The 16,954-nt window shown below is 43.9% G+C and overlaps 1 protein-coding gene across 4 annotated transcripts in view; it reads right to left on the minus strand.

Moving 5' to 3' along the window:
* The window catches only part of si:ch211-250n8.1 (uncharacterized), a 222,392-nt gene that overhangs the window by 17,694 nt on the left and 187,744 nt on the right, over positions 1-16,954 (minus strand). Inside the window, exon 13 of one of the 4 annotated variants that reach the window (XM_063030894.1) lies at positions 3,661-4,648. The exons of the other annotated variants lie outside the window; for them this stretch is intronic. Within the exon in view, the coding sequence (XP_062886964.1) occupies positions 4,466-4,648 (183 nt within the window). The 3' untranslated portion in view covers positions 3,661-4,465. Of the gene's footprint in view, positions 1-3,660; positions 4,649-16,954 lie in introns of those variants that run through there. 4 annotated transcript variants of the gene reach the window in all.

Below are 16,954 nucleotides of genomic sequence, written 5' to 3' on the forward strand. Positions count from 1 at the left end.
AAAATAAAATACACGACAGCATAACTGTATTAATAAAATAATGCATGGTCTTAATCCAGGGTATTACACAAGAATGTAAAACTAAAGCTTTGTAGAACACTGGTGGTGCCTCACTTGGAGTATTGTGAACAGTTCTGGGTCTCTTTCCTAAGAAAGGATGTGCTGACATTGGACAGGGTTCAAAGGAGGTTCATGAAAATGATTCTGGGATTGAAAGGCTTGTGATATGAAGAACATTTGATGGCTTAGGGCCTCTACTCACTGGAATTCAGAAGAATGAGGGGCGACTTAATTGAAACCTCTTGAATGGTGAAAGGCCTTGATAGAGTGGATGTGGAGAGGATGTTTCCTATGGTGGGAGAATCTAAGATCAGAGGACACCATATGAAGAAAGACTGGATGAACTGGGCTTGTACTCGTAGGAATTTAGAAGATTGAGGGGGGATCTGATTGAAACGTATAAAATACTAAAGGAATTGGACAGGCTAGATGCAGGAAGATTGTTCCCGATGTTGGGGAAGTCCAGAACGAGGGGTCACAGTTTGAGGATAAAGGGGAAGCCTTTTAGGACCGAGATTAGGAAAAACTTCTTCACACAGAGAGTGGTGAATCTGTGGAATTCTCTGCCACAGGAAACAGTTGAGGCCAGTTCATTGGCTATATTTAAGAGGGAGTTAGATATGGCCCTTGTGGCTACGGTGATCAGGGGGTATGGAGGGAAGGCTGGGGCGGGGTTCTGAGTTGGATGATCAGCCATGATCATAATAAATGGCGGTGCAGGCTTGAAGGGCCGAATGGCCTACTCTTGCACCTATTTTCTATGCTTCTATGTTTCTATGACACAGCCTCAGAATAGAGGGGTGTCCTTTGAGGACGGAGATGAGGAGGAACATCTTTAGTCAGAGAGTAGTGAATCTGTGGGATTTGTTGGCACAGGCAGCTGTGGAGGCCAAGTCTTTACGTATAGTAAAGGCCGAGGTTGATGGATTCTGGATTGGTCAGGCCATGAAGGGATGCGGGGTGGTGGGGGGGTGGGGAGGCAGGAGATTGGGCTGAGGGGAAAAATAGATCCACTGTGTTGAAATAGCAGAGCAGAATCAATGGGCCAGATGGCCTAATTCTGCTCCTGTATCTTATGGTCTTAATCATTGAGAAATGTGGTCGATCGATGTCCCCTGTCTCGTCTCTGAGCTTCTCCTCGTGCTAGACTGTGCTTGCATTTCTTTACTGGAGTTTTTTTGGGACAGCAGAGTGCTAGCTCACCCGTTTGAATTACAGACCATATGTCATAGGTTCCAATAGTTTCAAAAACAAAATTAGGATAAGAAGAATAAATAGAAGACGCAGGAAAACTGAAACGATAGTCTATCTGGAAGATAGTGCCCAAGGGCTCGTTCGCTGGCGCCATCTTGACTTTGTTCCCGTCAGGTGCTTAAGCTTTCTCCCACATCCCAAAGGTAAACTGGTAGTTTAAGTGGCTCTCGTAAACTACTTGTTAATAGCTAAACAATCAGAAGTGACAGAGTGCTGAACCTGAAACATCAACTCCAGTTCACTCTTCACAGGGTCTGACTGCTGAGTGTTTTTCATCCTTTTTCAATTCTTTAACATTTTTTAATTCTGATTTCCAGCATCTGCAACATTTTCAGATTTTTGTAATTGTCACACAAATCAGTTTGGGCCACGATTGCCCATCCACTTTTCCAGAAATGTCACACACATCGGTTTGGGCCACTATAGCCTACAAAGTGGGTTATTGGGGTGAGGACAATGATCCAAGAAAGAAATGAACTTTCCTGGGTCACTGGTCAAAGAGGAAGACTCAGGAGACTGCAGATGCTGTAATCTGGAGTACAAACAATCGGCTGAAGGCACACAGGGGCTCCTTCAGCATCTATGACGGGGAGAGGGGTAATGGAAGAATCTTTGATGGGGAGGGGGTAACGGAAGAATCTATGACGAGGAGGGGGTAACGGAAGGGCTCGTTTTTGTTCTGTAGTATTCCATGATTCAATTCTGAAAATTGTTGTCACCCTGAGCCTTGTGACTGCGCCTATACAGATAGCAGGTAATTGTACCATCACACACTGAATTGAAAAATGGCCAACGTTTTGCTTAGCAGTAATATCAATAGTTGATTGGATGAAAACAAAATTAGTGAGCATATGAATACCTTATGATTCCGTAATTAGAGCCTGTGACTGAAGTTTTCAGGGGTTAGCAGGTGAGCACTTGTCTCTTTTATCCATGTACTTGCCTGCTGGGTTCCGTTATGCTTTGGGTGAAAAAGTTCAAAGTACATTATCAAAGTATGTGGACTACATACAATCTTGAGACTTGTCTCCGTGCAGGCAGCCACAATACAAAGAAACCCATCAGAACCCATTATAAAAGATCATCAAAAACCCAATGTGCAGAAAACAAAAACAAATCCTGCAAAAATAAAGTAAGCATATAACATTCAGAAGTGAAGTTCGCAAAAGCCAGTCCACAACCACAGAGCTAGTCACAACTGATCCAGGAGACTGTTACTTGCAGGGTTGCAGTTTTAGTTCAGCACAGAGACAAGTAAACCTTGTGGGCAGCCAGCTGAACCCTGGCCCCTCACTCGCCCCTGGCCTCAACACGCTGACCTTTTCAATCTGGTCTGGTGCTTAAAGCAGACAACCATTGGCTTGTTCCTCACTCTCAGACCTAGGTCCCACCTCCTTGACTCTGCCTTGCCTTGGATCTACCACTGTGAATCACCTCCAAGTCCGCTCTATCAGAAAAACATTGGCTCATGCTCTGCTCTCGGACACAGGCCCTGACTCCTCAGTTTGGCCAAGTCGCAACCATCCTGCACCTTCGAGACTTCAGTCACACTACAAAAGTGCCAGGTCAAAAGCTCAACTCCAAAAGGGAAGTTACAGACTATTGATTGCAGTGATTTTTTATCAGAAAATGTGCGATGAATAAAGTAGTTAGTAGTTTTGTTTGCTAGAGCAAGTCGTCGCTGTGCTTCACCAATGCCATCTACACTGGTGACTATTTCGACACAGATGGTGGGGAACCTACCAAAGCCGACATCACAAAGAAGGACGCAATAGTTTTCTTGTGTCAGATAGTCAATACTTGACACTAAAGTCACACACACAATCCATAGACAACCCATCAACACTAAAGTCACACACACAATCCATAGACAACCCATCAACACTAAAGTCACACACACAATCCATATAGGCAACCCATCAACACTAAAGCAGCGGTCCCCAACCACCGGGCCGCAAAGCATGTGCTACCAGGCCGCGAGGAAACAATATGATTTGGTGATATGAAACGATATAAGTCAGCTGCACCTTTCCTCATTCCCTGTCACGCGCACTGTTGAACTTGAACGCACACGAGGTCATTACTCACGCGAGGTCATCAGTCGGACATTAACCTGCAACTACTCGATGAGTAAAAAACAAACGTCGCTTGAGAGTTTCTTTGGAAGAGGTGGTAGGGGACATAAAAGGCCTAACGATGATGATAACACAGAGACAGCTGAGGCCGAGACTGCAAAAAAACAGAAAGCTTCCTTCAACAGAAAATACAATGAGTCATACATAAAATATGCTTTATTGCGCCCGGTGACTCGCACGCTCCAAGCCCCCTGTGTGTGATATGTGGAGACAAGCTGTCTAATGAGGCAATGAAGCCCTCAAATCTGCTTTGGCACCTTGATTCCAAGCACCCTGCACTTAAAGACAAACCCGTTGAGTTTTTTGTGCAGAAAAAACGTGAGCAAACGGGACAGAAGCAAGTGCTGAGAGTCACCACCTCCACAAACGCTGCTGCTCTGAGAGCGTCGTACTTAGTGGCTGGCCGTATTGCTAAGGCTAAGAAGCCTTTCACTGTTGAAGTTATCAATCACATCAAAGCAAACGCCCTGAACTCGCGTCTGTTTGAGCAGCTTTGCGAGGAAATGGATGCAGAGCACAAACGCCTTCTCTTACACACTGAAGTCAGGTGGCTATCAAGGGGGAGAGCCCTGGCCAGGGTTTTTGAGTTAAGAGAGCAGCTACAGAAATTTCTTTCAGAAAAAAAGTCACTACTGGCAGCACACTTCAGTGACGAGGAGTGGATAGCAAAACTCGCTAATCTGTGTGACATCTTCAACCTGCTCAATGAACTCAATTTGTCACTTCAGGGGAGAATGACAACTGTCTTCAAGTTGGCAGATAAAGTGTCTGCTTTCACAGCCAAACTGGAACTGTGGGGACGGCGAGTGCACAGGGGCATATTTGACATGTTCCCAACATTAGCTGGGATTTTGGGAGAGACTGAGGCTGCACCGTCCTTCTCACAGCTGGTGTGTGATCACCTATCTTCACTGTCGACAGAATTCGAGTGTTACTTCCCAACCGCAAATGACCCAAGACGTGCAAAGGAATGGGTCCGTGACCCATTTGTGAATGTCCTCAGTGAATCATCCATGTCAGAGCGGGAAGAAGATCAACTCTTCGAGCTTGCAAATGACGGTGGGCTGAAAAGTATGTTTGACATAACATCTCTGCTGGTATTCTGGATCAAAGAAAGGCTGAATATCCTGAAATAGCCACGAAAGCACTGAAAACGTTGCTTCCATTTCCAACATCATATCTCTGCGAAGCGGTGTTTTCTGCAATGAATGCAACGAAAACTAAGTTGCGGAATAGGCTGGACATAAGGAACCCCCTTATAATTGACTTATCACTATATTTTTGCGAGGAAAATATGCGCTGTGTGTTTAATATTAAATTCATCAGATAAACCCTTTTAGAAACGAAATTGAGTGTATCAGCCACTGGTAAATAACTTACAGTTGACTTATCACCTACATTCCGGTCCTGATTAACAACCCCGACCTCCCGTCTCCCGTCAGCCGGTCCGCAAGAATATTGTCACTATTAAACTGGCCCGCGGTGCAAAAAAGGTTGGGGACCCCTGAACTAAAGTCACACACACACATGTGCACACACAATCAACACTGACAGACCATCGACACTAAAGTTACACACTCACACACAATCCATACAGACAACCCATCGACACTGAAGTTACACACACAATCCATACAGACAGCCCATCGACACTGAAGTTACAAACACACACACACAGACAACCCAACAACACTGTGAGTGGTGGTAAAAATCTTCTGAGGTGTATATATTTCAATGCTAGGAGTATTGCGGGGAAGGCGGATGAGTTGAGGGCGTGGATTGACACGTGGAATTATGACGTTATAGCAATTAGTGAAACTTGGCTACAGGAGGGGCAGGACTGGCAGCTTAATATTCCAAGGTTCCGATGTTTCAGATGTGATCGAGGCAGAGGAATGAAAGGTGGGGGAGTAGCATTGCTTGTTAGGGAAAATATTACAGCAGTGCTCAGGCAGGACAGATTAGAGGGCTTGTCTACTGAGTCCTTATGGGTGGAGCTGAGAAACAGGAAAGGTATGGCCACATTAGTGGGATTGTATTACAGACCACCAAATAGTCAACGAGACTTGGAAGAGCAAATCTGCAGAGAGATAGCAGGCAACTGCAGGAAACATAAAGTTGTGGTGGTAGGGGATTTTAATTTTCCATATATTGATTGGGACTCCCATACTGTTAGGGGTCTAGATGGTTTAGGGTTTGTAAAATGTGTTCAGGAAAGTTTTCCAAATCAATATATAGAGGGACCAACTAGAGGGGATGCGATATTGGATTTCCTGTTAGGAAACGAGTTAGGACAAGTGACAGAAGTCTGTGTAGGGGAGCACTTTGGTTCCAGTGATCATAACACCATTAGTTTCAACTTGATCATGGACAAGGATAGATCTGGTCCTAGGTTTGAGGTTCTTAACTGGAAGAAGGCCAAATTTGAAGAAATGAGAAAGGATCTAAAAAGCATGGATTGGGACAGGTTGTTCTCTGGCAAGGATGTGATTGGTAGGTGGGAAGCCTTCAAAGGAGAAATTTTGAGAGCGCAGAATTTGTATGTTCCTGTCAGGATTAAAGACAAAGTGAATAGGAATAAGGAACCTTGGTTCTCAAGGGATATTGCAACTCTGATAAAGAAGAAGAGGGAGTTGTATGACATGTATAGGAAGCAGGGAGTAAATAAGGTGCTTGAGGAGTATAAGAAGTGCAAGAAAATACTTAAGAAAGAAATCAGGAGGGCTAAAAGAAGACATGAGGTTGCCTTGGCAGTCAAAGTGAAGGATAATCCAAAGAGCTTTTACAGGTATATTAAGAGCAAAAGGATTGTAAGGGACAAAATTGGTCCTCTTGAAGATCAGAGTGGTCGGCTATGTGCGGAACCAAAGGAAATGGGGGAGATCTTAAATAGGTTTTTTGCATCTGTATTTACTAAGGAAACTGGCATGAAGTCCATGGAATTAAGGGAAACAAGTAGTGAGATCATGGAAACTGTACAGATCGAAAAGGAGGAGGTCCTTGCTGTCTTGAGGAAAATTAAAGTGGATAAATCCCCTGGACCTGACAGGGTGTTCCCTCGGACCTTGAAGGAGACTAGTGTTGAAATTGCAGGGGCCCTGGCAGAAATATTTAAAATGTCGCTGTCTACAGGTGAGGTGCCGGAGGATTGGAGAGTGGCTCATGGTGTTCCGTTGTTTAAAAAGGATCGAAAAGTAATCCAGGAAATTATAGGCCAGTAGGTTTAACGTCGGTAGTAGGTAAGTTATTGGAGGGAGTACTAAGAGATAGAATCTACAAGCATTTGAATAGACAGGGACTTATTAGGGAGAGTCAACGTGGCTTTGTGCGTGGTCGGTCATGTTTGACCAATCTATTGGAGTTTTTCGAGGAGGTTACCAGGAAAGTGGATGCAGGGAAGGCAGTGGATATTGCCTACATGGAGTTCAGTAAGGCCTTTGACAAGGTCCCGCATGGGAGGTTAGTTAGGAAAATTCAGTCGCCAGGTATACATGGAGAGGTGGTAAATTGGATTAGACGTTGGCTCAATGGAAGAAGCCAAAGAGTGGTAGTAGAGAATTGCTTCTCTGAGCGGAGGACTGTGACTAGCGGTGTGCCACAGGGATCAGTGCTGGGTCCATTGTTATTTGTCATCTATATCAATGATCTGGATGATAATGTGGTAAATTGGATCAGCAAATTGGCTCATGATACCCAGATTGGAGGAGTAGTAGACAGTGAGGAAGGTTTTCAGAGTCTGCAGAGGGACTTGGACCAGCTGGAAAAATGGGCTGAAAAATGGCAGATGGAGTTTAATACAGACAAGTGTGAGGTATTGCACGTTGGAAGGACAAACCAAGGTAGAACATACAGGGTTAATGGTAAGGCACAGAGGAGTGCAGTGGAACAGAGGGATCTGGGAATACAGATACAAAATTCCCTAAAAGTGGCGTCACAGGTAGATAGGGTCGTAAAGAGAGCTTTTGGTACATTGGCCTTTATTAATCGAAGTATTGAGTATAAGAGCTGGAATGTCATGATGAGGTTGTATAAGGCATTGGTGAGGCTGAATCTGGAGTATTGTGTTCAGTTTTGGTCACCAAATTACAGGAAGGATATAAATAAGGTTGAAAGAGTGCAGAGAAGGTTTACAAGGATGTTGCCGGGACTTGAGAAACTCAGTTACAGAGAAAGGTTGAATAGGCTAGGACTTTATTCCCTGGTGCGTAGAAGAATGAGGGGAGATTTGATAGAGGTATATAAAATTATGATGGGTATAGATAGAGTGAATGCAAGCAGGCTTTTTCCACTGAGGCAAGAGGAGAAAAAAAACCAGAGGACATGGGTTAAGGGTGAGGGGAAAAAGTTTAAAGGGAACATTAGGGGGGGCTTCTTCACACAGAGAGTGGTGGGAGTATGGAATGAGCTGCCAGACAAGGTGGTAAATGCGGGTTCTTCTTTAACATTTAAGAATAAATTGGACAGATACATGGATGGGAGGTGTATGGAGGGATATGGGCCATGTGCAGGTCAGTGGGACTAGGCAGAAAACGGTTCGGCACAGCCAAGAAGGGCCAAAAGGCCTGTTTCTGTGCTATAGTTTCTATGGTTTCTATGCTACACACACAATCCAAACAAACAACCCAACGACACTGAAGTTACACACACAATCCATACGACAACCCAACGACACTGAAGTTACACACAAAATCCACACAGACAACCCAACGACACTGAAGCTACACACACAATCCATACGACAACCCAATGACACTGAAGTTACACACAAAATCCATACAGACAACCCAATGACACTGAAGTTACACAAACACACAGACAACACAACGACACAGAAGTTACACACATACACTCCATACAGACAACCCATTGACACTGAAGTTACACACATACACACCATAGAGACAACCCATCGACACTGAAGTTACACACACACCCAAACAACCCACAACACTGAAGTTACACACACACACCCAAACAACCCAACGACACTGAAGTTACACACACAATCCACACAGACAACCCAACGACACTGAAGTTACACACACAATCCACACAGACAACCCAACGACACTGAAGTTACACACACAACCCACACAGAACAACCCATCGACACTGAAGTTACACACACAATCCACACAGAACAACCCATCAACACTGAAGTTACACACACAATCCATACGACAACCCATCGACACTGAATTTACACACACAATCGACACAGACAACCCAGCGACACTGAAGTTACAAACACAATCCACACAAACAACCCAACGACACTGAAGTTACACACACAATCCACACAGAACAACCCATCGACACTGAATTTACAGACACACTCCATACAGACAACCCATCGACACTGAAGTTACACACACACACACAACCCGACACTGAAGTTACACACACTCTCCAAACTACCCAATGACACTGAAGTTACACACACAGACAACCCAACAACAGTGAAGTTACACACATACAATCCATACAGACAACCCATCAAAACTGAAGTTACACACACACACACACACAGACAACCCAAAGACACTGAAGTTACACACAAAATCCATACAGACAACGCATCGACACTGAAGTTACACACACAAACCACAAAGAAAATGCATCGACACTGAAGTTACACACACAATCCACACAGACAAACCATCGACACTGAAGTTACACACAATCCATACGACAACCCAACTACACTGACCTTACACACACAATCCATACAGACAACCCAACGACACTGAAGTTACACACACAATCCATACAGACAACCCAACAACAGTGAAGTTACAAACACAATCCAAACAGACAACCCATCGACACTGAAGTTACACACTCAATCCACACCAACACGACACTGAAGTTACACACACATTCCATACAGATAACCCAATTACACTGGTTATACACAAAATCCATATGACAACCCAACGACACTGCAGTTACACACACACTCCATACAGACAACCCAACGACACTGAAGTTACACAAAACACAGACAACTCAACGACACAGAAGTTACACACACAGACAAACCATCGACACTGAAGTTACACACATACACTCCATACAGACAACACATCGACACTGAAGTTCTACACAAAATCCATATGACAACACAAGGACACTGAAGTTACACACACACTCAATACGACAACCCAACGACACTGAAGTTACACACACACTCCATACAGACAACCCATCGACACTGAAGTTACACACACTCTCCATACAGACAACCCAACGACACTGAAGTTACACACACTCTCCAGACTACCCAATGACACTGAAGTTACACACACATACAGACAACCCAACAGTGAAGTTACACACATACAATCCATACAGACAACACATCAAAACTGAAGTTACACACACACACACACAACCCAAAGACACTGAAGTTACACACACAATCCACACAGACAACCCAACGACACTGAAGTTACACACACACTCCATACAGACAACCCAACGACACTGAAGTTACACAAAACACAGACAACTCAACGACACAGAAGTTACACACACAGACAAACCATCGACACTGAAGTTACACACACAATCCACACAGACAAACCATCGACACTGAAGGTACACACACAATCCATACGACAACCTAATGGCATTGAAGGTACACACAATATCCATATGACAACACAACGACACTGAAGTTACACACACACTCCATACAGCCAACCCAATGACACTGAAGTAACACACACACACACTACCCAAAGACACTGAAGTTACACAGATAACCCATCGATACTGAAGTTACACACATACAATCCATACAGACAACACATCAAAACTGAAGTTACACACACACACAACCCATCGACACTGAAGTTACACACACAATCAACACAGACGACCCATCGACACAGAAGTTACACACACAATCCACACAAACAATGCATCAACACTGAAGTTACACCCACAATACATAGAAACAATCCAACGACACTGAAGTTAGACACACAATCCATACCACAACCCAACAACACTGAAGTTACACACACAATCCACACAGACAACCCATCGACAAAGAAGTTACACACACAATCCATACGACTACCTAACACTGAAGTTACACACACAATCCATACAACAACCCATCGACACTGAAGTTACACACACAATCCACACAAACAAACCATCGACATTGAAGTTACACACACAATCCATATAGACAACGCATCGACACTAAACTAACACACACACAAACCACAGAGAAAACACATCGACACTGAAGTTACACACACAATCCATACAGACAACCCAACAACAGTAAAGTTACACACACACTCCATACGAAAACCCAACGACAGTGAAGTTACACACAAATCCATATGGCAACCAAATGACACTGAAGGTACACACACAACCCATACTACAACCCAATGACACTGAAGGTACAGACAATATCCATATGACAACACAACAACACTGAAGTTACATACACACTCCATACAGACAACCCAATGACACTGAAGTTACACACACACACAGACGACCCAACGACACTGAAGTTACACACACAGACAACCCATCAACACTGAAGTTACACACACACACAACCCGTCGACACTGAAGTTACACACACAATCCACACAGACGACCCATCGACACTAAAGTTACACACACAATCCATACAGACAACGCATCGACACTGAAGTTACACACACAAACTGCAGAGAAAACCCAACGACACTGAAGTTAAACACATTCCATACGACAACCCAACGACAGTGAAGTTACACACACAATCCACACAGACAACCCAACGACCCGGAAGTTAAACCCACAATCCACAGAGACAACCCAACAGTGAAGATACACACACAATCCATATGACAACCGAACGACACTGAAGTTACACACACATTCCAAGCAGACAACCCATCGACACTGAAGTTACACACACAATCCATACGAAATCCAACGACACTGAAGATACACACACACTCCATACGAGAACCCAACGACACTGAAGTTACACACACAAGCCGCAGAGAAAACACATCGACACTGAAGTTACACACACAGTCCATACAGACAACCCAACAACAGTGAAGTTACACACACACACAGACGACCCAACGACACTGAAGTTACACACACAGACAACCCATCAACACTGAAGTTACACACACACACAACCCGTCGACACTGAAGTTACACACACAATCCACACAGACGACCCATCGACACTAAAGTTACACACACAATCCATACAGACAACGCATCGACACTGAAGTTACACACACAAACTGCAGAGAAAACCCAATGACACTGAAGTTAAACACATTCCATACGACAACCCAACGACAGTGAAGTTACACACACAATCCACACAGACAACCCAACGACCCGGAAGTTAAACCCACAATCCACAGAGACAACCCAACAGTGAAGATACACACACAATCCATATGACAACCGAACGACACTGAAGTTACACACACATTCCAAGCAGACAACCCATCGACACTGAAGTTACACACACAATCCATACGAAATCCAACGACACTGAAGATACACGCACACTCCATACGAGAACCCAACGACACTGAAGTTACACACACAAGCCGTAGAGAAAACACATCGACACTGAAGTTACACACACAGTCCATACAGACAACCCAACAACAGTGAAGTTACACACACAATCCACACAGACAACCCAACGACCCTGAAGTTAAACCCACAATCCACAGAGACAACCCAACAGTGAAGATACACACACAATCCATATGACAACCGAACGACACTGAAGTTGCACACACATTCCAAGCAGATAACCCATCGACACTGAAGTTACACACACAATCCATACGACAACCCAACGACAGTGAAGTTACACAAACAATTCATACAACAACCGAACAACACTGAAGTTACACACACAATCCACGCAGACAACCCAGTGACACTGAAATTACACACATAATCCTAACAGACAACATATCGACACTGAAGTTACACACACATTCCATGCAGACAATCAATTGACACTGAAGTTACACACACAATCCACACAGACAACCCATCGACAAAGAAGTTACACACACAATCCATACGACTACCTAACACTAAAGTTACACACACAATCCATATGACAACCCAACGACACTGAAGTTACACACACAATCCACACAGACAACCCAACGACACTGAAGTTACAAACACAATCCATACAGACAACCCGACACTGAAGTTACACACATACACTCCATACAGACAACCCAACGACATGAAGATACACAGATAATCCACACAGACAACCCAATGACACTGAAGTTACGCACACACACACAGATAACCCAACACTGAAGTTACACACACAACCCATACAGATAAACCGATACCGAAGTTACACACACAATCCATACGACAACCCAACGACACTGAAATTACACACACAATCCATACAGACAACCCAATGACACTGAAGTTACACACACAATCCACACACACAACCCATCGACACTGAAGTTACACACACAGTCCATACAGACAACCCGACACTGAAGTTACACACACAATCCATACGACAATCCAACAACACTGAAGTTAGACACACAATCCATACCACAACCCAACAACACTGAAGTTACACACACAATCCACACAGACAACCCATCGACAAAGAAGTTACACACACAATCCATACGACTACCTAACAACACTGAAGTTACACACACAATCCATACAACAACCCAACGACACTGAAGTTACACACACACACACAGACAACCCATCGACACTGAAGTTACACACACAATCCACACAAACAAACCATCGACATTGAAGTTACACACACAATCCATATAGACAACGCATCGACACTAAACTAACACACACACAAACCACAGAGAAAACACATCGACACTGAAGTTACACACACAATACATACAGACAACCCAACAACAGTAAAGTTACACACACACTCCATACGAAAACCCAACGACAGTGAAGTTACACACAAATCCATATGGCAACCAAATGACACTGAAGGTACACACACAACCCAATGACACTGAAGGTACAGACAATATCCATATGACAACACAACAACACTGAAGTTACATACACACTCCATACAGACAACCCAATGACACTGAAGTTACACACACACACAGACGACCCAACGACACTGAAGTTACACACACAGACAACCCATCAACACTGAAGTTACACACACACACAACCCGTCGACACTGAAGTTACACACACAATCCACACAGACGACCCATCGACACTAAAGTTACACACACAATCCATACAGACAACGCATCGACACTGAAGTTACACACACAAACTGCAGAGAAAACCCAACGACACTGAAGTTAAACACATTCCATACGACAACCCAACGACAGTGAAGTTACACGCACAATCCACACAGACAACCCAACGACCCGGAAGTTAAACCCACAATCCACAGAGACAACCCAACAGTGAAGATACACACACAATCCATATGACAACCGAACGACACTGAAGTTACACACACATTCCAAGCAGACAACCCATCGACACTGAAGTTACACACACAATCCATACGAAATCCAACGACACTGAAGATACACACACACTCCATACGAGAACCCAACGACACTGAAGTTACACACACAAGCCGCAGAGAAAACACATCGACACTGAAGTTACACACACAGTCCATACAGACAACCCAACAACAGTGAAGTTACACACACAATCCACACAGACAACCCAACGACCCTGAAGTTAAACCCACAATCCACAGAGACAACCCAACAGTGAAGATACACACACAATCCATATGACAACCGAACGACACTGAAGTTGCACACACATTCCAAGCAGACAACCCATCGACACTGAAGTTACACACACAATCCATACGACAACCCAACGACAGTGAAGTTACACAAACAATTCATACAACAACCGAACAACACTGAAGTTACACACACAATCCACGCAGACAACCCAGTGACACTGAAATTACACACATAATCCTAACAGACAACATATCGACACTGAAGTTACACACACATTCCATGCAGACAATCAATTGACACTGAAGTTACACACACAGTCCATACAGACAACCCGACACTGAAGTTACACACACAATCCATACGACAATCCGACACTGAAGTTAGACACACAATCCATACCACAACCCAACAACACTGAAGTTACACACACAATCCACACAGACAACCCATCGACAAAGAAGTTACACACACAATCCATACGACTACCTAACAACACTGAAGTTACACACACAATCCATACAACAACCCAACGACACTGAAGTTACAAACACACACACAACCCATCGACACTGAAGTTACATACACAATCCACACAAACAAACCATCGACATTGAAGTTACACACACAATCCATATAGACAACGCATCGACACTAAACTAACACACACACAAACCACAGAGAAAACACATCGACACTGAAGTTACATACACAATCCATACAGACAACCCAACAACAGTAAAGTTACACACACACTCCATACGAAAACCCAACGACAGTGAAGTTACACACAAATCCATATGGCAACCAAATGACACTGAAGGTACACACACAACCCATACTACAACCCAATGACACTGAAGGTACAGACAATATCCATATGACAACACAACAACACTGAAGTTACATACACACTCCATACAGACAACCCAATGACACTGAAGTTACACACACACACAGACGACCCAACGACACTGAAGTTACACACACAGACAACCCATCAACACTGAAGTTACACACACACACAACCCGTCGACACTGAAGTTACACACACAATCCACACAGACGACCCATCGACACTAAAGTTACACACACAATCCATACAGACAACGCATCGACACTGAAGTTACACACACAAACTGCAGAGAAAACCCAACAACACTGAAGTTAAACACATTCCATACGACAACCCAACGACAGTGAAGTTACACACACAATCCACACAGACAACCCAACGACCCGGAAGTTAAACCCACAATCCACAGAGACAACCCAACAGTGAAGATACACACACAATCCATATGACAACCGAACGACACTGAAGTTACACACACATTCCAAGCAGACAACCCATCGACACTGAAGTTACACACACAATCCATACGAAATCCAACGACACTGAAGATACACACACACTCCATACGAGAACCCAACGACACTGAAGTTACACACACAAGCCGCAGAGAAAACACATCGACACTGAAGTTACACACACAGTCCATACAGACAACCCAACAACAGTGAAGTTACACACACACACAGACGACCCGACACTGAAGTTACACACACAGACAACCCATCAACACTGAAGTTACACACACACACAACCCGTCGACACTGAAGTTACACACACAATCCACACAGACGACCCATCGACACTAAAGTTACACACACAATCCATACAGACAACACATCGACACTGAAGTTACACACACAAACTGCAGAGAAAACCCAACGACACTGAAGTTAAACACATTCCATACGACAACCCATCGACACTGAAGTTACACACACAATCCATACGAAATCCAACGACACTGAAGATACACACACACTCCATACGAGAACCCAACGACACTGAAGTTACACACACAAGCCGCAGAGAAAACACATCGACACTGAAGTTACACACACAGTCCATACAGACAACCCAACAACAGTGAAGTTACACACACAATCCACACAGACAACCCAACGACCCTGAAGTTAAACCCACAATCCACAGAGACAACCCAACAGTGAAGATACACACACAATCCATATGACAACCGAACGACACTGAAGTTGCACACACATTCCAAGCAGACAACCCATCGACACTGAAGTTACACACACAATCCATACGACAACCCAACGACAGTGAAGTTACACAAACAATTCATACAACAACCGAACAACACTGAAGTTACACACACAATCCACGCAGACAACCCAGTGACACTGAAATTACACACATAATCCTAACAGACAACATATCGACACTGAAGTTACACACACAATCCACACAGACAACCCATCGACAAAGAAGTTACACACAATCTATACGACTACCTAACACTAAAGTTACACACACAATCCATATGACAACCCAACGACACTGGTTACACACACAATCCACACAGACAACCCAACGACACTGAAGTTACAAACACAATCCATACAGACAACCCGACACTGAAGTTACACACATACACTCCATACAGACAACCCATCGACACCGAAGTTACACACACACACAAACAACCCAACGAGACAGAAGTTACACACACACAACCCATCGACACTCAAGTTACACACACAATCCAGACAACCCATCGACAATGAAGTTACACATACAATTCATACAACAACCGAAAGACACTGAAGTTACACACACAATCCACGCAGACAACCCAGTGACACTGAAATTACACACATAATCCTAACAGACAATATATCGACACTGAAGTT

This window comes from Mobula hypostoma, chromosome 22 (assembly GCF_963921235.1).
Source record: "Mobula hypostoma chromosome 22, sMobHyp1.1, whole genome shotgun sequence".
Classification (NCBI taxonomy): Eukaryota; Metazoa; Chordata; class Chondrichthyes; order Myliobatiformes; family Myliobatidae; genus Mobula; species Mobula hypostoma.